General features: G+C 35.5%; 1 protein-coding gene across 1 annotated transcript in view; it reads left to right on the top strand.

The window, feature by feature from the left end:
- The window catches only part of PTPRQ (protein tyrosine phosphatase receptor type Q), a gene marked incomplete at both ends in the record, with an annotated part of 125,963 nt that extends 102,817 nt beyond the window's left edge, over nucleotides 1–23,146 (top strand). Inside the window, 11 exons of the mRNA XM_082280024.1 lie at nucleotides 380–424; nucleotides 6,641–6,667; nucleotides 7,328–7,409; nucleotides 10,967–11,057; nucleotides 12,478–12,554; nucleotides 14,903–15,037; nucleotides 15,154–15,279; nucleotides 17,442–17,590; nucleotides 19,371–19,506; nucleotides 22,697–22,820; nucleotides 23,109–23,146. Coding sequence (XP_082136150.1) covers nucleotides 380–424; nucleotides 6,641–6,667; nucleotides 7,328–7,409; nucleotides 10,967–11,057; nucleotides 12,478–12,554; nucleotides 14,903–15,037; nucleotides 15,154–15,279; nucleotides 17,442–17,590; nucleotides 19,371–19,506; nucleotides 22,697–22,820; nucleotides 23,109–23,146 — 1,030 coding nt within the window. The remainder of the gene's footprint in view (nucleotides 1–379; nucleotides 425–6,640; nucleotides 6,668–7,327; nucleotides 7,410–10,966; nucleotides 11,058–12,477; nucleotides 12,555–14,902; nucleotides 15,038–15,153; nucleotides 15,280–17,441; nucleotides 17,591–19,370; nucleotides 19,507–22,696; nucleotides 22,821–23,108) is intronic.
- Between the last annotated feature and the right edge of the window lie 4,087 nt (nucleotides 23,147–27,233).

Here is a 27,233-nt window from a genome sequence, read left to right as displayed (position 1 = left end):
CCTGGGATTTTTGTGTATGTCTGTGTGTGGTACAGAGTAAGTTGATTGCATGTACAAACCTGTTCAAAATAGAGCACGCAAGAATGGCTGCTTGTAACAGATGAGAAAACATACTGGGAATCATCTGGAACTCATTGATGTAATGGCTGGGGTATGTCCTCTGCAGGGCACTTGTTCAGATAGCAGAATTTAGTACCTGCTAATAACAGTGCAAAGCATCCTCTGAAGGTGGAACCATTGACAATGCACTGCAGCAACTGTGCCTCAGATAAATGATCTTGATGTATCTTCAAAATTACCTTGTTTTCACATCGTTAGCTGAATTAGAATAGTACTAATGTTGTTTATGTACTAAAGTATTAATGGATTTTACTTCCAGATACTCTTCATTTTTCTTTAGACGCAAGGAGATTTTTGTCATCCAGTAAGTTTTTGTATTATTGAAGCAACATGGTGTGTTTTCCATTCTGTTCTCTTAACCTGTGTGTTATCGTGCTATATTTAATGATATAGTTAATCAAAATGAAATGTCAATCTTTGCAGATGTTCTAATGACAAACAAAGGTATTTATCATAATGAAATCATGTATATTTTTAGTCCCTAATGTTGAGTTATAGGAGTTCCACAACCATTTTGAAATAAATCAGGGCAATTTTAAAATAGAAATTATAATACATTATGGAAATACAGCCCTGATATACACAACATATCCTTGAAATAAAGGTAGTGCAAATGTGACATAAGAAACATGCTGTTTCTTTTCTTTGGAAGTTAGGATATATATACTTAAGAGAAATTATCTTTTTTCCTCAACTGTCTTTAGTACACAAACTACAGCTGTTTCATACTATGCCCCTACAATCTCAGCAACATATCCACACAGTCAAATATCCTTTGTTGGTTTGCAGATACAATTCTACCACTTTTCTGTCTAAATTGCGTGTATTTTAAAATTTTACAGTCTCAGACTCTAAAGGGTAATTGAAAACTATAATATTTAATACTCATGTACACTTCATTATGTGATTTATGCACAGCAAGACCTTTATTGAACAGTGCTTCAGCAGTTTGAGTTACATCACCCTTTTTTTAATGAGTCAGTCTCACAATTTGGTTTGCAATTTGTCATGTCCTTCCATCTGTACTTTTCTCTTCCCTCCTTCCAACTGTCCTTTAATGGTCAAAAGCAAAGACTCTCTCCTGCTGTCACTGTAAGGTACAGGATGCAGCTGATAAAATTTTGGATTATTATTTTTCAAACCGTAGTGGCACTGGAGCTACAGCAGGCTCCTTGCCCAGGTCCTTTGTTGAACATTATGACAAACTGTTGAAGTTTGAAGTGCAGGCACTAATTGAGAGCTCCTAAGGACAGGATTCATGACATCTTTTCAGCTGGAAGACAGAAAATGTCCTGAGGTACTCTCCTAGATAGCATGAGGGGTAATGAGGCACAGGATATCCTTTATCTGTTCAAAATATTTCAGTTTATTTTGGCTTTTTTTTTTAAGTCTCAAAGAATCTTTTACTATGTGTAATATTCTGTTCTAGTAAAGTCAATAGCCAAAAGGGACATTTTAGGTGTCTCTAGTACCTGTCTTTAATATAGTAGCATCCTTCCTGGTAACAATGAGTTATATCAAGGAGCTGGCAGAAGCATGGCAGCACTTACCAAGACAGCTTACTGCAAAACTTAATGACTAAAATATTTTTTTTCCCTGTTTTTAGACTTCCACAGTTGCATAATGAAAGAACATTTGTACCTGTTGCCATTGGGGATAAACGATGTTGAAGTCAATTACAGTCCCAGTTCTTGTGTTGACCCTATCATTCTCATGATTTGTGGTTAAAGCAGTGACATATTAGCATGTTTAATTATTGTATTTGATGTTGATGACTACAGTCTAACCTTCACAAATTTCCCATGCACTTGGAATGGGCATCACTGCACCTGCACAATCGACACTGGCCGCATTTAGGCAGCTATCTCAGCTGTGTTTGCAGAACTTGCTGTGTTTCAGTTCGTGGCATCTTGCAAGTGTACGAGGAGGGCAGAGGTGGGCAGATTTCTTTACCAGACTGGCATGTTTGTATTTTTCAGATAGCAGTAAATCAACAGAAATCTGGTCCAGGTTCCTACCCTGAAAGGGCAATGGGGAGTTTGGGTGAAAATCCTAGGTGATAGAAGAACAATACAGATTTTTTTCCTCTACCTACTAATCATCCCATTCAGTGCTCATTTGAAGGGGGAAACCAGGTTTTTGGTCACTTCTCTGACATTATATTATTTAGCTACTCTAAATCAAAAAAGGCACATGCAGCTGACACAGTTCATCCACAGAATCAAAATACCCTGCTTCATGAGATCCGTCTTGACTGCCCCTCATCTTCAGACATTCTCTTATACTTAGTGAATCATGGTTTATGATCTTGGCTCATATTCTGAGAAAATTTTTGCAGCTGGTATCTCATGAGAAAAACAAGAATGTAGAAAAAGATTTTTCTGTTCTGTATGAATATGACTGGAAATACTTTTTATCATTCCAAGATCAAAAATTCAACAGCTTGAAGCTCAGCAAATGTTCAGTATAGGTTAATCAAAACATTACCTTTCACACATTTTTATAGCTTTTTGAATATGATGTATTTTGCGCTACAAAAGTCAGTTTGAGTAGAAAAAGAGAAATTTAAATGTGCCAAGCATTCCATTTTGACAATTTTGAAATTTTTTGTGGGTAACATCTTTTTTTTCGGACCAGGAAATTAGAGGAAAATCCCAGTTCCAGTAGTGGTCTTTTAACATGATGATCATAATAAAAAATTATTGACAAACTTCAGTGTCTAAAATTACTAATACTAGCTAGTACATATACAGTCTGTCTCACCAAGTTTTTGTTAAGCAATTTATCAATTGGGTGTATTTTCAGAGGGCATGCAGGGAATTAAGTCCTACTGAATTTAGTGGAAAATTAGATCTTCCTTATGAATCCAAAATGCTAACTTTGAATGTTTGGGACATATGTTGCACTGATGGTGGAGATGGTGTGAGACAGCTAATAACAGTAAAAAGCAACCTTGTTCAAAATATATATAGCCCATCAACCTAAACTGAATTAAATACTTTTTCATCAAGCGCACTGGATATACATATACTGGGTGCTCTCATTACTTGCCTTTTACAACAGCTCCACAGGGTTTGCCAAGTCACCCTTCAAAGCAGACCCTGATCTTCTGTGAATAGATTCTGTCCCTAAATTTTCAGGGTGCACCAGGTTTGGTGAGATACAAGTAACTCTTCCTTGTTCCAGGTGCTTACCTAGGAGACAACCTCTCTGGCACTCTACTTTTGCGGAGCTTTCTGCAGCAAGGATAAAGCCATTTTGATCTCCAGTTTTTTTAAATCTTTTCTTGAGAAATTGCACCTTGTAGTTGATCCTTTGAGGCTTTTGTTTCACTCTGTGTGAGACAGCTTGTCAAGAAAATGGGGTCAGAAGAAATATTTTTGCATTACAGACACTGTAGCCCCTGTAAACACTAGGTAATTAGAACTCCTTATGGAAAAGTATTGTATAGAAAATGATTGTCTGATCTTATCTTTCCTATATACTATGCATTCAGTGGGTGTCTATATTTGAGGTAACAATTTTGCACACACAGTAATTTCTATAGACCAGCCGAATTCTTTCTTTGTGTAGACAGACCTGTCTTCCTTTGAGTAAGGATAGGCATGGCTTCTGCCTTGTCTTTTTCTTCAACAACTTTCCCTTCAGGAAGCCTATTTTTGACAGCTGATTACTAAATTTTGTGTCCCAGGAGAACAATGTTTATGAATGTATATGTCCTGGTACAATGGAAGAAATGACCATGTGTTCTCTTTCCTTAGGCCTTTAATATGTAGGAAGGGTTAAGCTCTGTATTGCTTTCAATTAACTTATTAAAAATTAGTTCCTCTGTTGGTCCTAGGAAGTGTCAGTGGTGCTTATGAGTTAAGCCTTTTGCCTACATAGTAATTTCTGTAGTTTTCTGGTTGGACGAAATTTTAATTCCTGGTGGATTTCAGATGATTGACCCAGAGAGAAAGCTGAGTCTGTGTGACAATATGTCTTCAGTTATCACTGCCAACACAAATAAATGGCTTCTTTCTAGCTCTATCACAAGTAATCTGAGTGGGATTCAGATTTTTGATAGTCTTCAAAAAAACCCCACACATGAAACAATACACTGTTTTAAAAGAAAATCAGATTTAAGGCAATAAAGTATTCTTTATCTTAGAGAATGTTTTTCTTTCCTCATTTCAGAGTCAGACAGGTGGGAATCTGAAATGGTCCAGCTGAAATAGGGAAATTTTCAACTTCATTGTTTGATTCTAAATTGTGCTTATCAAGATCTAGTGATATTTATATTTTTAAGTTTTATAAAAAACACTGGGAAATGTGAAGGACAAGATTACAGATAGATGAGTATTTGTTCATTGACAAAATACTGTAAGATTATTACTGTGTATTCTAAGAGACATAGAAAAAATACTATTATTTTAAGCCTAAGGATGGTGAAACAGAGCACTGCTGCAAGTATTTAGTGAGAATACAAAATTCATCCCTTCTGAAGATCCTTACACAGCAAAGCCAACTCCTTTGCCGCAGTTAGACAAGTTAGACATTAACTTTCCTATAGGCATTTTAAAGTAAATCATCTTATTTTCTGAGCTGCCAAGCCACTGCTATGTGCACTTGCTACTAACAGAAGTGTGGCAGTTCAGTAATTCTAAAAATCAAGTCTTTCACTTAAATTCCCACAGATAGGTTTAAGTATCAACCCATAAATGCCTTGCTTCTTAAAAAAAGTTATATTGTTGGATCCAGGTACCTTCAGCACTGAAGTGCTAAATGGCATACCTGGATTTCTTATGTACAACATGGAATTAATTTTTATTCCCTAATGACCAAGCTGCATTTTCTTACTGCAAATTATGTGCAGTAAGCCCCTCATGGCTAAAAAATTGAGAGCTAACTGTATTTGAAAAATTACTGGAATGCCAACTGGGACATGACGTTTTTCTGTTGTTCTGTGGTGAAAATAAGTGAATTCAAAGGAAAAACAAGTGTAACCTCCCTTCAAAGTCTGCTTATAATTTTGTCCTGAAAAAAAAGGCTAAAAAAAATTTCTGTTCTGCTCAAAGACAAATATATATTCGTGTGCAGTACTTTGGTACAGCTATTAAAAATCCTTTTTTGTTAGGAAACTTTAGCTCTATAATGTTGCCAATACTACTAGAAGGTAGTTTCATCTGCCACGTAATGCAAATAACTTATGTGATACAATAAGCACAAGCTGTATGTCTAAACATTCTGAATAAAAAGAGTTGCATGCTTTCTTATCTTATTGCCTTCTTTTTCACTCTGAAGCTGTCCTTCAGTTGTCTTAGTAAGCATCTTTATTTCTGTGAATACTTTTAACTCCAGTGAGACTGATCCAGTGAGGCTTTCATAGCCAGTTTGCTTTGTTTGAGTGTAACAGTTCTAACAAAGTATGCATCACAAAGGCATCCTTAGTAGCCTTGAAATTAACTTCTCTGAAGCTTAATAATAAATTATTCAGCAATTGTATTAATCTCATTTTATTATCTCAAATTTAAATAATTACAAACAACTTCATAAACCAACTATTTTAAAGCAATTTTTTCTTTTTCTACTAAAATTATGACAGCAGTAGAGTAGACATTTGTATTATAGAATACTTTTTGTCATATTTTCTGCAAGAATATGTATTTGGAGGAACAGACACATAAAAGGGGTACTTAGAATTTTTTGAAGGAGCAGGTTATCTTTTAAACTGAATTATTACAAACTTTTTTACTTGGTCCTTTAGACAAGCTTTGTGGGTCTGAGTGCTCAAAATCTGGTTTCTAAATACATTCAGAAGCAATTGTGACCAAGTTTCAAGGCCATCTGAAAGTGCCCTGAGTGTAGATGCTCGCATACTATCTTCATGAAACCTGCTGTGAGATCAAGTTAAAGATTTAATATGTATCACAGTTTTTAAAATTGACATATACAGAAACAGCAGTGAACATGTGAAAAATGAACATGAAACCAGGACACTAATTTTTAAAGTATTTAGGAAAACTACCATAGCTGTGGTTTCTGTAGAGGTACACCAGTAGCATGATTCATCTGTGACTCATTTTAGATATCTGCTTCAAATGAGATGAAATTACACCTATTTCTCCTCATCGATTATAAAAGAAATCTAGTGACTAACGAAGAAATAGGTGTCTGTGTTCAGTTAGATTAATCCTATCCTGATGCTCTGAAATGGTCCTTAGAAGGATGATATTGGGTCAAGAATGCAAAATAAAGCCCATAAATATATATGTAATGGTGTGCAGCAAGTATGGGTTTCCCAGGGCCATATGAGCCCAGAGCACTGTGAAGTGACTTAAAGAGAAAGATAGAAACTGTTATCCATATATGCCAATACCTGAGACAAAAACTAATGAAGACAATCACCCAAAGATACCTGAATTTGAATCCATAAGGGAAACAAATCTTTAGTTACTTGGTATTTAATCTAGAATCTATAAACATGCACAATATTGGTTATCTCTCAGCTTGCTATACTTAACAAAAATCTCTGTTGCAGGTTACTTAGTTATAGAAAATCCATCAAGTAAGTTTATTAAAGATTTTTATGTTGTGTTCATTGATGAGTCTCAATGTGTGGTTCCCTCCTTTATGTTTATTAGAAAAAAATTCCAAGCTGCGTATAAATCATAAAAGCATGACTAATTGCATGGTAACTGGAGAAATGCTTTCTCTCTCTCTGGGGTGAAGCCTGCATGTCTGTGTTTTAGCTTGGGAAGTAATACAGGGTTATTTAACCTCCTCAGGATTTAAAAACCATGTCATTATGAGAATGAGGTCACCGCAATATTTTATATGTCTAAAACCTTGCAAAGTATAAAATGTTTTCTGTGTGACAAAGAAGTATTATGTAGCTTAGAATGCAATAATAAGTTTACAAATTTACTTTAATGTCAAAACCTTGCCTTGAAATGCTATTACCTATAAAAACAATCATAGCCTACAGTACTCTTAACATTAGCATCATTAAAAATTTTGTGAAGGGGAACAACAAGGGGATAAAATGTTTCCCTTTTAAGTGATCGAAAAGAAATCAAATAAGCATGCTGTAAGCAATTTATCATTTTCTGTAAGTATCAGTTTCCATTGAACTGGAAAACATTGCTTATTAACAAACTACAGTTAAATAAAAAGAATGACAAAGACATTCCCTATGGGTTTCTAATTCTTCTGTCCTTATTTTCAGGCCAATAAGCAAGAAATCCTTTCTACAACACGTTGAAGAGCTTTGCACAAACAACAACCTAAAGTTTCAGGAAGAATTTTCGGTATGTTGCTAGCAGTTGTCACAACATCGCAAGACCTTCAGTCGTTTCATGTGTCACATTTCATGTCCATTTTAAGCAGGCAAGGCCATGAAGGACTCTGGCCTTGATAATCAATACCCAATTACCAGGTTGATTGTTTAGAAAGTAATAGTACACTGATTTGGATTCTGCAGTCTATACTGCAACCTGGTCAGGATTATTCACCTTAGTGTCAGCCAAAGATGATCTTCTTTAGTCTCCAACATTTCAAGACCTCCATATTTATGTTTTTACATATGTAGTGTTGCATATGTAGATTACCCAAGAACAAGTTATTTAGAGTTTTCTATCATATGCATAGGTATATTTAACTGCTATTAAAATGTTCATTTTCCTGAGTGACGATGACTCCAAAAACAGAGTTAATGTTCATTCTGTGAAATTTTCAGGCCCCAGTCATACTGCCACTGCCTCAGAAATGTTTTCCTTTCATAGATTTTGGTGCAGAAAGTAAAAGGTTTGCATATGGTACTTTGCTTTTTGTTCCTCTACAAGTAGTGGGTCATATTTTTTATGCTCTTGAGAATAGCTTCCATGTGAATAGTCTCCATCTCCTTACATGAGCAGATGAACACAGCCAACCTGTCTTGCTTTCTGAAAAGAGCCTAGTTCTCAAAATATACATTACAGATAATATAATACACGTATCATTTCAAATTTAGATCTCAAAGTTTTCACTATCTTCATTAAGTAATATTTTATGGCTATCATTTTTTTTTCTCAACAATAACTTCTTGTTATTTCAGAATCTTTATCATCATTATCTTTCTTTACCCATACAGTCATTTGCCCAAAAATAATTTGTCAGTGTCCAGTGATTTTTATTATTTTGGATTTATAAATTTACCATGAATAATTTACCAGTTGGATTAACAAAAATAGAGATTTAACAACTGGCTTTTCTTCTGCTAAATTATAATATTTCACTTTCCAAGAGAACACTAACAAAAGTGTATAAAGATTAATGGTTTTTCCTACCCTTTTTTTTGTTATGCTCATTAGGTAAAATTGGTCTGGATTTAATAATAAAAAACACCATAAAATTCTCACAGCAATAAAGTAAGAACATTTTTTTCCTAAAACCAGAAGTGTTATTTTACTTGAGCAAGAATGAGTATAGTTACATTATACATGACTGAACAGATAGAAAGTTTTACTATCAGTAACACTTTCACATATTAACATTCATTACCAGAAAGTGTCTAGTAAATTCAGGTGTGTTGGAAACTAAACATGTCAATATGATAATTTATACTAATAACCTGATAGTATATTCCCTATGTTGAATTTGGATTGTTTGACCTAGCAGTCTTCCTGGAAAATTCTAAGATATGCTTTGGTAGGTAAAGTAGTCTACAGATAATTTACAATAGGCAGTTTGTGGGCAACAAACGTGATTTGGAGTTTTCCAGTATAAATGTGACTCTTTCCATTTCACTTAGTCTTGTAATCCATGAACATTCCTGATTTCATCTAATTTGCTTGACTGACCAAACTGCCAGGCCAGGACATCCTCAGGGGTCAATCTTGGTCCACATGTGAACATGACCTGTGTGTAAATGTGATGAGAAGGGAATCTGGACCTCAGAATGGACTTAGATCCATTTCTTGTCAGAGAAGACAAATTTAAAGAAACCATAAGAAGCCAAAGTAACTGATGATGGGCACCACCTCACTGCTATTCACACTTCCAGCTTTCAAGCTGGTTCCTGTGTCTCTCGATACATTTGGGAACTTAAGCTTTTTTAGTAGCTGGAAAATTACTGAAACAGAAATACTAGTATAATACTTGTTTTATGATAAGTTTTGTTCATGAATAAAAGAATGAAATACTTCAAAATGTCACCACAGTGCCATAAAAGTACTGCAGTAAACAAAATGCAAATTGTTTATTTCAAAGCTGTATGAGTTTGCAAAGAAACATGGTTTCTGTGAAAATTTGTCATGGAGTCTGGGAACACAAGTAGTCTTTTCCCAAATCTGAAAATAATAATTAAGGCTGAAATCCCTGCAAATGCAGAGAATTGATACAAGGCTTTTGAGCACTTGTTCAGCCATGGAAGCATTACTATGAAAATAACAAAATCTGCTTCTCTGTTTCCTCTCTACTACAAACTGCTACCTGTAAATGGTGCTACCTCTACACAAGTTAACTGGCAAGCTAAAACTTGGAGGAGTGAGGCAAATGAAGGAAGTTGAAGTTCACATGATATGGGATTCCATAGCCCAAAACACTTGCAAAATGCAAAATAAGCATTTTGTGTATGTTCTTCCTTCATGAAAACATTCAATGACAGAAACTTTGTGGAAGAGTTTCAGTTTTCTGAATGATAGGAATTTTAACATCTCCCCCTTTAACTGTGTTTTACACACAAGGCTGACAAAATACTTGAGTTAACAATGAAAGAAAAGCACTGCAGTAAAACAGTCCTGGTTTTCCATTTTTCATTACCTCTCTCATTTATTTATTTATTTGCTAGTAGATTCTCATTAAATTCTAAAATACAAACTGTCTCAAATACCTGGGCAAAAGGGCACTTGAAAATAATTAATATTGAGCCTGAAAGTAAGGCTATCTGCCCAACTTTTGGAAGTAGCCCATGCAGACAGTAACCATTAATATTAAAATACAAATTTGAATGGATTACTCTGCACAAGCAGAGTAATTTTGTATTGTACTCATTCAAAGCAAGAGGTGGATCTCTTAATTTATATCTTAGATATAAAAAACAGATTTGCATTTGCATAACATTTGTCAAGCAAAGGGAAATTCTATTAAAGTTAACAATATATTTGGAATTCTGCCTTTTCTGAGTTTTCTATTCTCTTAACACCACGATGAGATCATCACTTTTAACACATTTCCTCCATTAACAAGTTGTCTCCACTCTTTTAATCGACTTTGTAAATTATACCTGTTTATGCACACAAACATCCTCATCAAATAAGTGCCTCAACATGAATGATTTATCTCTCTGTCCTCCAGTAACAGAACTAATGACCAGTTATGAAACTGCAGTACAACCCAAGATATCTCTTGCCACCCCTTTCACAAACAGTCCCATGAACAATAGCTAATTGCCAGTTGTCTCAACGCAATTAAATTCTCATCAGTTCTCATGCTGTACCACAAACCCTCCCAAGTTACAGGAGTCAGGAAAAGGCATTATTCAAGACTAAGGCTGAGTCAGTAGGGCATAGTAACCAAGCATGTGACTTCATGTAAAAAAACAGAAAAGAACTGCAAAAGGTGATAGACTGACTTTATCCAGGCTTGTAAAGGTGAAAGTTCATGTAAGCTTAATTGTTCAACTTGACAGCATTGTCTGCAGTGCTGTATCCAACACTGCTGGTGTAACTGGGGTTGACAGTGAGGTGGAAAGCTCTGTAATGTTTCCAGCTATTCTTAGAAATGCACAGTTGCAGAACTGGAGTTTTTCCTCTTACTGAAAGAGTGTGTCATATTTTAAATTCATTCAAGTGCAAAAGTTTTCCAACAAACATTTATTCCTCTGCAGGAACTTCCCAAGTTTCTTGAAGACCTTGCTTCAACTGATGCTGATCTGCCTTGGAACAGGTCTAAGAATCGTTTCCCAAACATAAAGCCATGTATGTGTGTTTGCTGACCAACTTCTAAATTTTGCTCTTTACTTTCAGTAGTGTAACAGATATTTGGACTGCAAGTGTATTTTTTTTTGATCTGTCTTTGAAATGGCAGTACAATCATGTCCACATTATGAAATAATTTTCTGTTGAGTAATCCGTTTTTACTTTGTGGGTTTTTTTAAAGACAGTTTTATTTGCAAATAGCTTTCAACTTGCTCTCACAAGCTTTAATATGCAGGTGCAAGAAACTGTAGCCTCAATAGTTTCTTGGCTTTGTAATTCAAGCCATGTAGCAAACTCTTTAACATTCTTCCTCATTGTTTTTTTTCCACTTTAGAAAGAAGTAATTTTTTTAAATATATAAAATCCATATGTTTGTGCATTCAGCTACCTCAGAAGTCTAGATATGCTTTCTTGTGGATATGTGTACGTGTGCTACAAAGGTTGCACAGAAGATCAGAGTGACTGTATGATAACTTATAAGCCCAGGCTAGATATTATCACAGGAGACAGGAGTCTGTCTCTCTATACTCAACACTGCTTCATTTTTCAGTTAATAAGACAAGAAATGTCATTATTATTTTAGGCATTAGCTGTGATGTGAGATGGAGTGCATGGGATTCCTTGGTTAATAATGCTACATTCTGTGCTATTAACTTTTCAGAGCAGCTGCTCCTGCTATCTACTTCCATGTTCAAGTCATACTCTAAGATACAGTCACTAAAAATTTATATTCATGATACACAATAAAACATAAACAGACATGTTTCATAAATATTCAACTTTTTATTCCAATGGTCTCTACTAAGTTGGGGACCAAACACCAATATTCTGATGTTACACATGACATGTTTCTTGGATATTGTAATTTCTGCATTTGTGCTGTGGGGCCAAAGCAGAAACCCCCTTTTTTTTTTTTTTTTTTTTTTTTTTTTTTTTTTTTTTTTTTTTTTTTTAATGACTTAACCTTACATCCAAAAATTAAAACTATGGAAAAGTGCCAGAATCTGAATCAGATCTGAGACCTGGTCAGCAAGCATATAGAAAAAAACTATCAGATCCCTGACCCTACTCTCTGATTCACACAGAAGTTGTGTGTGCTGGAACAGCATGGCTTGAAGTACACAGGATACTTTTAGGTAGAGAATCCCCCCATATATACATCACACTGGAGGTTTTGGCCCATTCACCATTTAAATTAAAAAGTATTATATACAACATGTCTGGAACATTAAAGAAAGACTATACAGTAATGGAAGAAGTTTAAATTACCTTTGTAATTAGTGTTCTAGTCTGTCAAATATTGTTAGATTAGCAAAAATAACACTATTTTTTTATTTCTTAGCACTCCAGGAATACTTTTTACATGTTTTATGGTTTTAGAATGAATCTTTTAGTTAACTAGACTTTACTTCCATGATAGATAATAACAACAGAGTAAAGCTGATGCCTGATGCTGGTATTCCTGGATCTGACTACATTAATGCCAGCTATGTGTCTGTAAGTAGAAAGTCTCTCACATTTTTACTGTATTTGTTTTCTGGTAGAAGAAAGCCACTGTTGCCATGGCATTGTTCAAGTGGCTCCTGTGTCACTAAATATGAAAATTTAAAAGTACACATGTCCCATTTTCATTGCTAAGAAATGATTTCCAGTAATAATCAAAACTGTGTCCAGCAAATTTCTTTTTATAAATTATCTCATATCATTATCATTAAAGACAATAGTGGAACTCCCACTGAGGTCAGTTGTTTAAATAGGTGTTATTTGGTCTCTTGATTCTGGAGTTAAAGTTGTTGTATATGAATAGGATAATGCAAAGATTACTGAACTGAAAATTTTCATAGAAATGGCTAACAGTTTTGGCATGTTCTTTGTTATTTTGTGAAAGTTATGATGGAGGAAAATTAAAGTAGGTTTCTTGAAGAAGAAAGTAATACTGTATTTTTCATCCTCAGCTTTCTTCCCAGACTTTCCATTTTCTTATTGTGTGCTCAGTAAATTCTTCATCTCTATTTTTATCTCATTTTTGTCCTATTGAAGCTCAAAGTGTGAATTATAGTTATGCATTTAATCTCTTCTAGCAGTGGCTGGTGATCTCACATGAAGTCAAGACTTGGTTTACACTAAACACTTTTCAAACACATAGCAAGGCATGCAGACTGTAAACAGACGACACAAAGGAAAGTAGAAATAGTTATTTCCAGGTAACTAAGAGACATTACAGAGAATAAGCAACAGAGCTGAGAGATCTTCCTTTCTCATCAGCAAATGCTATTTATGGCCTTTTTATGGAATGTCTTTGTTCCGAGGGTTAGCAGATTGGAAGAACCATGCCACTTGATGCTGGGACCATACACAGAGTGACTGAGAAAGAAAGCAGGCAACTTGGAGCATGGCCTAGTCTTTACCCTTCTATCACTGACAGGCCAAGCCTTAGGCAGTGAACATGAACAGCAACTTCCAAACAGATGCAAAATCCAGCTACAGAGTGTTCCCTGCTGAGATTTTGCGTGTATGAATACATTTTAGGTGACCATTCATCAGTGAATAGACAATTCCAGTGTTGTGGTTTCTCAAGGCTAAAGTTTTTCCCTTTATATGCTCTCACTTTCCGTATTTGTAGATGTATAAATATATAAATGCATATAGCTGAAAACATGCAATATGTATGTGTATTTACATACCTAATCACCTAGGTCTATTTACATATGCACATTTGTAAAGAGAGGAAAAGAGAAGTCTGGTATACAGTTTTAACAAATGGGAGCTCTGCTGCTACTTTTGCTTTCATTGCTTAAACAAAGTCAGTAACTGAACTGTGAGCTGCCTGAATTATTGTTTCTCACCTCACTCTTAAACTAAGGAGGATTAGCATAGTTTCCCACTGCCACCTGTTCTGTATATTATAAATGGAGTAAGCAACAGGCAGCTGTGAATTATAGGGCTATAATTCCAACAAGAAGCTTTGGTGGTGCTATAAAACACTGTGTCAGTCATTTTGAGCAATAAGCAGAACTCTGTGATATTATAAACTGCTAGTTCTACAGCATAAATTTATTGCTATTATTGCCACTGTTGTTTTAGACTTTCTGTAGTACATAATAGTTCCTGTAGGTATGCTTCTTTTCTATGAGGAGCCAGATCCAGGTGAACTCATGCACTCACAGCACTTACACAGATTTTTTCAACAAACTTCCTTCTCCCCAAGTTTTACACCAATTTATAAATTAACTAAAGAGCAGAAGCCAACACTAAAATAAAAGTCAACACCTACAGTAGGTTTCTTGGAAACCTTTCATCAGAGATCATTTATTTGAGTAAGCTCCAGCTGTAACTTACAGCAGATCCCTGACAATCATCAAAGAGCAAGGTCATTAGTGGGTGTATTACTTGCACTAGCTCTCAGACTGTTCCTTAGTTGTTTCCCTGGCTCCACTGCTCCTTAGCACTATTTAATTCTACTTTGCTGGCTGCCTCTTGACATAGTTCTTGGTGGCCTCTGGCTGGATCTGTGGTAAGGCTAATATGAAGGCTTAGATATTTTTTAATCAGATTTGATGACCTGATGTCCCTGTAATTTCTCTGCTAAATGCATTTATATTACCATGGCACTTCCCATGCTTCAGTAGAGTGTTGTTTCATAACTGGACTATAAAAAAAATGCCATTACTTCCTTAGTTTTCCAAGGCAGCCTGCCATGCAGTGATTAACCAGGCATATGCCAATTCGCTGTCTGACAAGGTTTTAGCCTTAGGCATGGCAGATACAAGCACAACTATGAGTCACATGCAAACTCTTTTGTTTCCTTGCCAACCATTATGTATTAAATATTTTCTCTTTCTTAGGGCTATTTATGTCCAAATGAGTTTATTGCAACTCAGGGACCGTTACCAGGAACAGTGGGTGATTTCTGGAGAATGGTGTGGGAGACAAGAGCCAAAACGCTTGTGATGCTCACACAATGTTTTGAAAAAGGACGTGTAAGTTACCAGTGAAACAATTAAAAGCATTTGATACAACTGGAAATTCTGTATGTAATTTCTGTCAAGATTATAATATGATAATTTTTATTTAATTAGTAATCATCTCCCTGCAGATAAGATGTCATCAGTACTGGCCAGAAGATAATAAACCAGTGACTGTGTTTGGGGATATAGTGATTACTAAACTGATGGAAGATATTCAAATAGACTGGACCATCAGAGATCTAAAAATTGAAAGGGTAAGCCACAACTGGAAGTTGACTGAAAAAGTTCATCCAACACCTCAAAGAACATCAGATATGCTGTATTCCACCCAACTACTCCCTCAATATTCTTCTTTTAATCTTTCAGTGTATATACATTTTACTGCCTGGTTGTCCTGCATTTTGTTTTCATTCATGTTTTATTTCCTGAGAATATATGTCACAAAGAGCTCAGAAATATGTCCAACATGCTATGAAGGACCTTTTAAGGTTACTGAACCTCTGGTCTGGTGGGAGGTGAAGTTTCTGCTTGGACACCTCAGTGTCTCTTCTAGAAAGGAGTAATGCTAACCATTCTGGGATCAGACAAATCTCTTTGAATGTATCCCTCTCAGATTAAAGGGCAAGATTCTCTGGTGCAGCTGCTTTGCATTGTACCACCAGCCATTGGCCTCCACCCCCAGGAGATTCACCCAATATAAGTATTACTCCCACGCTTTGTGCTGGGAAGGAAAAGTAAGGGTACAGAAGAGATCTTCACCTTTGTCATGATCCACAACTACAGTTTCCATGCCTTGGAAAAATTATAACCTAGCATTAAGTCAGAGCAGCAGGCGGGCTCAAAAAACAATCTGGGGATTACGACCCAAAATTAGGTCAGCTTTCTTTTGCACTCCCAGCATTGATCTGTGTTGTATGTTGTGCAGCCACCTAGGACCTGAACTTGGCTGTCCAAATGCAGGCATTATCACCCTGTGGCATGTGCACGTGCCAAAGGGCACACAGCAGCTAGGGGCTTGTCTCAGCTGTCACCCCATAAGGGTATGTTGTGCAGATAGTACAGAGAAACTGAACATTTAAAAATGATTGAGAGAAGATAAACCTTTTTTTTCAGCTAAAAATAGAGCATAGAGAAACAAGACTGGGAAAAGGAGTATTTAGAATAAAAATGAATGCCAGTGAAATGCAAAGTCACTTGTGTTAATGAGGGTGAGGCTGAAAAGAAGATAATCTGAATTGACTGGGTGATCCATTTACTATAGCTGAACTACCCTGCACAAGAAGCTATGCCCTTTATAAGCATGTCATTAAATGTGCTGTATTGCTGGTTTTAAGATTGTACATCCATTCACAAGTGGGTGGATGCTTGATGATCTTCCAGTAAAGGTAAAAAGCATATGTGAAGCAAATAACTCAAAACCATTGCCATTGTGCATCCAAAGTAACTCCTCTTCCATGTTGATCAGTTTTAAAAAAATAGTACAACTACAAAGTAATTGCCACACATACTTGTTCACAGTTGTTCAATATTTCTTGCAATAAGAAAGAAGCAAGCAATTGGTTCAAAAGAAATCTAAAAAAATAGGAACTGGTTCATTACACGTTTGATTAAACTGTGGTACTCCTTGCTGCAGGATATTGTGAAGTCTAAAAACTTACAGGGATTCAAAAAATCTCCATAAATCAGTAGAAAAAAATACTGACGTGTACTATTATTAAATTTCAGTTTACTGTCTCTGACTGAGGCAGCTCAAAAGTCAAAAACTATTAAGAATGGAAGGGATAGTCTGGGGAACTACAGATACATTGTTGTCATGTTTTATAATGTTCCCTAACATTTTTTTGACCACGGTTGGAAATGCATATTGAACTAGACAGTCCTTTGGCATGATCCTGTTCTTTCATTTTTACATCCTTCAAAAGTAATCTAGGTATCAGATCATAACCTATTTTTTTGAGGTTTACTGTTGCTGCTGCTCTGATTGAGAGAGCATGAAAGAAAATGTATCTATGTTTACCAATGTATGTGTGTTTGCCTTCACTACACTGGATCAGTCTTAGAATGGTTGCTTTTTCCTGAACAGATTTGTCATCCCAGCTCAATAAACTTCTAAATGGGCCATAGAAACTTCAACCCGCAATCTACAAATTACAGTGATATAATGACTAAAGTCAAATGAAGAGTGACTGCTTGAAGTCACTAATACTTCCTGAAAGATGGACTTGATGCCATCCCTCAAAAAAAATCCCAGAAGTTCTATGAACAACAAATTATCCCTTCGTGCCAGTAAATCCTATAATTATTATGCTATTCTAACTTTATTTTTTACATGACATTACAGAGACGGTTACATATACCTTACTGAACCTTCTGTAGCATTTCTTCTGTAAAAACTGCATTATTTTGTATTTTTCAGCATGGAGACTGCATGATGGTGCGGCAGTGTAACTTTACTTCTTGGCCAGAACATGGAGTCCCTGAAACTACTGCACCAATTATCCATTTTGTAAAACTCATCCGTGCAAGTAGAGCACATGATAGCACACCAATGGTGGTTCACTGCAGGTAAGTGTATTTACCAAATCATCGTTTGGTAGCCTAGAATTTCAAGTATGTATTAATGCACAGGGAAGTTGCCAGAAGAACAACCATGAAGACTGATTGCACAGATAGGGTTCTAGTATGGACAGCAGTGAAGGTTTCTCCAGCAGTCCTTCTTACTCCCTTCTAGAAGGTAAAATGCCAGTGTCTGTGCTTCCATGTATGGAAATCCATTGTGGGATTATGAGGTGATGGGAAATAATTGCTCCAACAATTACCATAAAATAATGCTGGGTTTATCTCCATTTTCCTCTTTAATCATAAGAAGAGGAATAGAAAATGACATATGTTGGTTTAAATTAGTTCTATTATAATTAGAGGTCTTCTTAAGAAGCAAGTATTAAAAATATATTTTAAGTGCACATGTCACCTATCATAAGGAAAAAACTATTTGGAAGCCACAGAGAATGACAAATAGGAATAAGGGTTTGCACAGGCCAGATTTCAATCTTGGATGCCTGTAAACAGCTAAAACCTATATTTAGGCTCTTAAATAAATGGTCTGATGGTTAGAGGTGTTCAGCTGTCATAGTTTCCACTGATTTCATTAGCACCCTTAAACTTCTGTTTCAAAGAGTGAGTGTGTGGGGAGGCCTAAGTCTTAAGGAAACCGATGAGTGTGTTTGCAAATTTTGTGCAGGTCAGTGTTCCCACTGAATGAGTGGGTTCCATAAAAGGGATCTGAACTCATAGGTCTGCTACTGAGTCTTTGCCTCATTCTCACTTGATGTGAGTCTGGAAATAAGAGGAAGGAAAAGATGGCTTTGATGCTACAAATCTTTTCCCAAACCACTTTATCATGCATGGAAGGTCTTTTTATTTGTCCTCAGCATCCTATGGGTGCCACTCACAAAGGGTGGTAAAGCCTCATTTATTTGATATTGTTTTCTTTGATGAACATTTCCCTCTACTGCAAGGGCCAGAGAGATTATTACAGGAGAGAACAATATGGTCTTCATATTTTCAGGACACTTGTATTCTGTGGGGACTCTCTGCAAGTTCTATCCTCTTTTCAGAACGGAGATGTATGAAGGGGCCAGCATGGCACATCCACCTGTGCTCAAATTCCTGATTGTTATAGAGCATTACTATGTATTCTCATATCCAGAAAATTCATTCATTACTTTTTCCTCATTAGATCTTGCAAGTTCAAGAGTTCTTCTATGTATCTCTTGATTATCTGCAGAGATATACCCTGCACTGATTACACCAATTGCAGAGAAGTCTGAGAGTAATTTGGAAATGATCCTATTCATTATGAGACCTTGAAATAAAACACTACCTACCAGCATGTCTTGCACACTCATCCTCCTTTAAAAGTATTTTCTTTTAAATTTTTTGCTAGATCCCATGTTGTTTTGTCTCAAACACCATAAGTATCACAGAATCCAAGTGTGATTTTGCAAAATCTTATGCTTTTTTTCCCTCTCAATTAATGAGCTCTAGAAAACTCACAGAAAAGCTATAGGAATCTGTTCAAACAGGTTTGGGTCATATAAATGAGTAAAAAAAAAAATTATGAAAATGTGAAATTGTAGACTCAAAATTAGAAAATGGTTCAAATCCAGATTTCACTTGATCCAATTCAGCAAGGAATTCACAAAATGTAAATACTGAAAAAAGATTTTGGTTTTTTTTCAAAAGTTTTTCTTTTCACAATAAACAATTTATCCAGAATATTCCAAGAAAATGCTAAAAGCATTAAAATAATAGCTTTATTTTATCTTGTTTATCATGTTTTCAGTGCTGGTGTTGGAAGAACAGGTGTTTATATTGCACTTGACCATTTAACCCAACATATAAATGACCATGATTTTGTGGATATCTATGGACTTGTAGCTGAGCTAAGAAGTGAAAGAATGTGTATGGTACAGAATCTGGTAAGATTTATCTATTGTGTTTTCCTGTTGTTGAAAAATTAGTCATTTCTTCCTCTGATCTACTAAACAAGACTAGAAAGCTCATAACAATCAGCTGTATAATTAATTTTCTACCAAACTCTGCTTTCATTTATTTCAAGCATTGTGGAAATATATTGTATGTGTATACTTAGCCAGCAAAGTCTTGACAAGTGCTGAAAAGAGTGCTATTTATTTTTAGAAGCAAAATAATAATTTCTCAATCTCTAAGACATTTTATTTCAAGTTTTGAATGAAGAACAATTGTTAAATTAAAAATGGATTTGCTCATTCACTACTTGATTTGACTTCATTTACTACTTAAGTGCAATTTTTTTGTGTATGCATATGTCACATAGTCCACCAGACTTTAAAATATTCATTTACCTTTGAACTCATTATTGATTCCTTGATTCTTTTTCAATTGCTTGAAATAAAATAGCACATATGGATAGATTTAAGTACAGGTTTCAAACTTTTCAAAATCAGTGGTGGGTTTTGGGTCTAAAAAGTACATTTCTGGCAGATTTATTTTGTATGAACATAAGTCATTGACGATCTGCTGATGAGGAAGACTTCCTTCTGCTGTATCTGGAATTCTGAGTATACGTAAAGGAATAATAGAAGAATTTAAACCTGATCCTAAATGCCCAGTGGAACGGAAATCAGCTTTATTTGGATAAGGCTTCTGGCATAAGTCTCCTGCAGGCCAGATCTAACCCAGGGCAGCCTGAAGCCTTTGAGTCTACAGCGTGATTTACCAGCTTCTCAGTATGGAGGAGTAGTTTCAGGATGAACTTCCACATGACTGATGGATTTAAATTGATTTTAATGTAAGGAGACTTTCTCCATTGGGAATGCAATTCTGCTAGTCCATATCACATCAGAATATGTAAAAAGTATGTCAGAATATGCAAAGCAGTTAACCCTTCCTCAGACGTTTTTATGAGACCTTCTGGTGATACTCTGGCATGATGTATCTTGTAAGGTGCAGTCTGATTACCATTTGCTCTAAATTTTTCCTTTTGAAATCTTGATGCCGCTAACCAATGGCCAGCACTTTCTTGTGATGATGAATTCTGGGACTATTTTTGGTCCTTCTTTTACACTTTTGACTAGAAGTAGAATCATCTAAAAATAAATCAAAGGCTGGCAGACAATTTAATAGGAGTGCTCCCAAAATAAAATCTTAAAACAGTGAGACATTTAATAAGATCAATGTTTGTTTTTAAAATATACATGATTTTTGTGAACCTCTTCATTTGAATATTTTGGCAGGGTGTAGGAAAATGTGTGCTGAAACGCAATACAAGACGATGGTGTCAGAGTTCAGATTTTCTAACAAATCAAATATCCATCTGTATGCTAGCAGTAAAATTCTGAGATTGGCTGTTCTCTGTCTAGGTAATTTCTAGCTCATGTTCGCAAGAGTAAAAAAGTCAGATCATTGACAAAACTTGCCCAAAGGGAATAAATCTTGTAAATTTTTATGGTGGATTCAAAAGTCAAACTGTTCTGAGAGTTCTGTTATAAAACACTGTTGAGTTGCCTATTAATCAGATTTTATGTGATCAGCACAGAAGATATAAATTAGAGGAGCAATGCCTTCCCAGGACTCAGTATAGAAATCCCTCAGTCAAACTGTCTGTAAGTTCTATGAGTAAATAAAAGCTGATTGCTCTCAGACCTGTATTTTTCTTGTTTATAGCTTCAAAATAATGGTTTTTTTTCTAACAGAGTCTTGATCTGTTACTGTAGCCAATGGATGAGAATAGTTAAGATTCTCATTGATTCTAACTGGGAAAATAACTAGTTACACATAAAATGCCCAGGTAGCCTGCCTCACTCTCCCCTGGCAAACCCAGAAAGATTTTCATTGCTACATTATCAGGAGTAGCTGTATGAGTTCAAGAGATTATGGAGCTTTCAGTCTGCATTCTGAACTGGAATAACCAATCTAAACTCCACTGAAACTTCAGACCTTCATTCTAAAAGTCCATGTTTGTCCAGCGGACATGTTAAAGTTTATCTTCTTGCCTAGTGCAAGGGCTAGTTTGAAGTAATGCCATGCTATTATTTCAGAAAGAAAGTTATTGAAAAGTGTGATGGTACTGCATGCTGCAGGAGGCCTGGGAAAAGCTGTTTTAATTACCCCCACAGCTCTGGAGCTGTGACCATAAAACTTATCTATGTAAGCAAATTTCTCTCATACATCTGAGACACTTGAATTGCAAATTGGTGGCAGTTCTGAAACAAAATAGCAATTATTGAGCAGAAAAATTACATAAATATTTTTGTCGGTGCAAAAGTCAATGGTAATAGTATGATTTTGGTGCAGATATTCCAGTCCATCTCAACAAGGTCCTGGGCAACATGTTTTAGCTGACCCAGCTTGAGCAGTGGGTAGTTGCACCAGATGGTCTCAAGAGGTCTCTTCCAACCTGAACACGTGTCTTATTTTCTGCATCTACACATAAAATACTTCTCCTATGTGAATATATGCTTAATCCATTTATTATCTTTCTATCAGTTTTCATTCCTTTATTTCATTCTTACATTGTCTTATTTTGTTTTCCTCTTTTCAGACTTCATGTCCTGGAAGTGTCAAATTAACTTTAGTTGCCCACTCTTTGTGCTATCATCTGTTAAAAATGAGGCTACAGCTCGAGAAGTATCACTCAAAATAGCAGGTTGATTTGCTCCTAGCACTGGTGCATTCTACTAGAACATATACATTTAGATTTACTTGAACTTCTGCATTTGAGTGCACCCTGCTGGTTTTCTCTATGGTAGAAAGAGGAAAATTTTCTTATCTAGATATTACATTCTTATGGTTCAGTTTCTTCAGTCTGCATTAGTGGCAAAATGTCTGTTCACAGAATAAACAGTCACAGAAAATTGTGGAGTAGCCCTCAGTTATGGTTAGTCTAATTTCATACATCTTACTAGTCATAAGGATTAACATGTTTTGACAAATTTAAAGCATTATTCTTCATAATAATTGAAATCAGATCAGGCATACACAATATGGTCACCAAAGTACTGAGATTGCTGAGTTAAACTTCAGTTACTTTGAGATATTTCTAGGTGTTATAGAAAAAGTAAAAAGGTTATTTGGTATTACAAGTACATTTTTCTTCTAATCAAGCATCTTTAAATTCACATCTTACAGGCACAATATATTTTTTTACATCAATGTGTATTGGATCTGTTGACAACCAAGGGAAATAGTCAGCCCTTATGTTTTGTAAATTACTCAGCACTGCAAAAGATGGACTCTCTGGATGCCATGGAAGGTAAGGAGATACAGACTGTGTCAAAATTATTTTTTCATAGCAGGTGCAATGACTTGTCCAGATTAAGAAGCAGAAAAAAGTCCTTTGACATGCATTTTTTTGCTTCAAAAATATACATATCTAGCCTTTTGCTGCTTTTTATTCCCCCTTATAGTGATAGTCATTGCTCAAGCTTTCCCCACTTTTTTCCATGCAAGATCTTTTAAATTCAGTGAAAAACAGTTACCTGCTGTTAGTTAATATTTGTTTACAAGGTAGGTTAATGTAATGTATCTGTTTCTTCTGCAGGTGATGTGGAGCTTGAATGGGAAGAAACTACCATGTAAATACTAGGAGTAAATATTACAGAAAGGAGATTTTGAAAATCAAAGTCGTATTTTTCTAAGCACAGGGGCCAAAGTGAATTCCCCTATTTTGTTGATTAAACGAAATACAGATGATTGAAACATCTTTTCTTCTATCAATGTGCCTTCATAAATAACTTAAAGTATTTTATTCAGAACACTGAGCAATAATGGTTTGGAGTACTTTTGCAGAGACTGTACTTCTGGTGTTATATAAATAGTGCATTCAGTATGTATTTAAATATAAAGTGTATTTGAACACATTCTTTTTTTCCAAACTATCTTTGTAAAAGAAAAATGAGCCAAATAGGATGTAAAAAATTAATATTTCCACTGAACTTATTTTGGTGTGAATTTGCTGTGTTCTGCGTGTTTTGGTTTTAAGTAAAAGCTACAGTTTCTTTACTCATTCTTGCTAGACTGGCTTCAGTGTTGTCAGTTCTTGCAGATTAATTCCAAGACCATGACAGTGATCTTTACCTAACTCTATGTTCTTGTGTTTTGAATATTTTTTTTACAAGTGGTAGCATATCAGCCCATGATCCTGAACAGCTGAAGAGTCACCTTCTGACATGGGCAGGATTATTCAGCTTTTACACAGTACACAGTAGCTCTTCAGGGACACTTGGGGCTATTTAAGCCATTTTATAATCAGCAGGTTGGGTTTTTTTAAATATATAATGATGATTGCATATGTTCAGTGCAGAAGAAAATATTTTATGTTCCTGCTACTTTTTCAAGCAGATAAAACAAAGTAAAACTAATAATATACTATTATAATGAATGCTAGATTGGCTTGTGTAATAGAATGTTTAGAATTCATTCACCTTTCTTGAATACAACACTATTCAGCATTTTGAAAGGTTGCTTAAAATTTAATATCAATGTATTTTATAACAAAGTTGTTAAGTAAAAAAGCTTTTTCACCTTCCTCAGGTTTGACAAATCACAGTACACACAGAAAATTACAGGAGCTAATATCTGGAGATTTAATAAAAGAAAACATCTTCCACTCCTGATGATGATGATGATGATTGGAAATAGATCTGAAACAGGAATGTGAGAAGCAGGGAGCTTGTATCTGAGAAGAAAAGCAAAAACTGGTAGAGTAGGAAGACTAGAGAGATAATGAAACTGTGTGCTCTGGTTTTACATGGAAGTGACAGTATTCAATTGATATTATTAGATGGAAGGGTTGATTGCTAATTTTTTCTCAGTGTAAAGAAATGTATCATCATTCTGAATAACAATGAAGCTGTAACCTTAATCTGAGATGGAAAGCATAATAATAAAGAGACTATGCAACTGCCATCTCATATTGTGTTTAGACATCAAAGAAATCAAAGCTGTCTTGTTGAGACATCAAGATCAGGGAAGTCAGACAAACTTCTTTAGAAGCTTGAAATATGTATATGAAGGACTGTTCTTGTGTGTGCACACTCCGAACAGAATAGTCAATGAACAGAACTTTCCATTTCTTCACTGTAGCTACCAGACAGAAAATGCTGTGCAGAAGGTAACATGGTACTTTTTCAGAACTAATTGACAGTGGTTTTAGAAGCTGACAAGGATGGTACAGTGAAGACCCTTTGTAATTTGGCAGAAAGTGTCGAATATCTAAAATGAAAATCAAAACACTGTGTTTAAGGAGGTAGAAGTGGTCTACAGAGATATTTGGGCAATCTGTCTTTTAGGAAGATCAACAGTATTGTAAACATCACCTGTCAGGCTAAAAAAGAAAACAATGCCTTTAACGCTTGATAGGGGGAGAGAGAGTTGATGTCCACAGCTGTTCAAGTCTCTGGCAAAGCATTCGGTACAGCTCTAGTTTCATTTGGTTCCTATGAAACATGTGTTCTTCATTTATTATACATGTACTTTAAAGTATTCTGACAAATTGCTTATAGGGACTTACAGATGTTTTTCATGATTTGTGGTTGTACTTGGTAGCAGTACAGGGAGCACTGTGATAAATCGACATTATAAAGTCATAATCTTGTATAATCTTATATCCATAATGGTGGAATATCTGGAGGAAAAGGCTAAGCCTTATACATCATAGAGATGAACTCCAGAAGTTCTAAATGTGCTTAAGTGTTTTCTGCCTTTTATAAAATACTTAATGGTGAAGAATCCTATATACTCCTTTAGGGGATGTGCCTACGGTTACACTGCAGATTACACTGCATTCAGTAACCTGCTTGTCTGACAACTTAGTAAGAGACTAGAAAATGTGACTCTCTTTTCTTCATGAAAAGTAATTCAAGTACTTTACTGTACAGTTTGACATAAGCAATCCAATGCATGCTACCTCGACACATTTTGTGTCATCTCCAGGGTAAAAGACAATATTCAGCATAAACTGGCCACAGCTCAGAAGCTACGTGGTCAGGGAAAGTATCTTCAAGCAATTCTCTCCAGGTACTGCCTTTCAATATAAACACAGCAGTAGTTTGAACCTTCCTGTGTGTCTGCCAATGCTTTACAGGGATAGGGGAGAATCTATGCATCAAGAAATTCCTCCAGACCTCAGTTCAGTTATGAATGAAGAATTTCCACATAGTCTCTTGTCTTCCATCCCTCCTTCTCTTATGAAATGACACCTATGGTGGTGCTACTGACAGCATTGCAGAGCTGGAGTCAAGCAGAATTTGTCCAATTGCTATTTTAAGAATATATTTATATATATGAAGCAGCACATCAATTCATTTTTAATGTCACCACTTTATTTTCTACAAATTCTTGGCACTACTAATATAGCAAGAGTGTACTCTGCCAAAATTAGAAATGGAACAAATAAAAATTGGAGAAAAATTCAGAAATTCTGCAGAATTATTAAAATCATATTGAAACTAGGTCACACTATTAAATTATCTGGGAAATTTCTAGAGACTGATATGTCTGCATACAGAGAAGAAGCAGTATTTATGTATATATATTTATAGCCAGTTCTGCTGGACATCATTACAAGAGGCTACTGTCAGTGTCCTTAAGAAACTGACTTGTTCAGCTCACAAAGGTAACAGAAAGACAGCAGAACATTAAGTTCATGTTGAATTTAAAGCACTTCTTAAATTGTCAAAAGAGTTGATAAAAATAATTGTGAGTTCAATTGTAATTTTACTGCATATGTGGAGCTATTCAGTAATTTGATTTCATAACATTCTATAAAAGATTAATAATGTGAATTAATCTGCGTAACACCATCTATATATTTCTGCAATACAGAGTATGTTCATAAGGAGTTACTAAGAAAAAGCAGCAGAGAGGAATGAGTCAATCGTATTTCATAATAAGGTAGCATGATAGGGAGATTTCTTGGCTGCATACAGAAATTAAAGAGCATCCTAGATATGGATATAAATTTGCAGAGATTCAGGACACAAAGCCCTGTGAATTCTGTGAACAGATTTTCTGAAAATGTTTTAACAGCAGATGAAAATAAAATTTGAGAAGTACCTGTTTCAGAGGGTAACGTGTTAAGCATAACACGAGGTCATTGTCTATGTGTGGAAATATACAGAAAAATAGATTCAAAATAATTTTTCTTGTAAGATCTATGAAAAATATTCGATTAGCCCCTGGTTTAGGGGATATACATATGGTAATAATGAGTTCAGGGTCATTTTTAATTAAGTTATGTGCCCATTCAGTGCTGCAAAATCTGTAGTGCATTGAATACAGTAGATTGTAGCTGGAAATCATTGACACAAAGCACTGAACATGTCTTTGTCAGTTTTGATTGTAAGGAAATGAGTCAGAGAAAATGTGCTGAAAGGTGATGCTCTATTTCAACCATTTCCATGTTGTGTCACCACTCTATGTATGGTGTCAAAAAAACTGAGTCCTCCCAACGTTGTTCTCCATGTTTTATTCTCTTTTCTAATGTTGTGTTTCTTGTATGTGACTATATTAGAAGGAATTGTAAATGTAGTATGGGTCATCTGAATTCCAATACTGCAGGCATGATCTGCAGGTAGTGGTCTTACAGGTGTGTAGTGGTCATACTTCAAACGTTCTCTCCATCTCTTTCCTATGAGTTGATTTCCAGATGACATCACAGAATATC

Source organism: Coloeus monedula, assembly GCF_965178545.1.
Source record: "Coloeus monedula genome assembly, chromosome: 4".
In the NCBI taxonomy this organism is placed as follows: Eukaryota; Metazoa; Chordata; class Aves; order Passeriformes; family Corvidae; genus Coloeus; species Coloeus monedula.
This window is presented reverse-complemented; position numbering and strand designations above follow the sequence as displayed.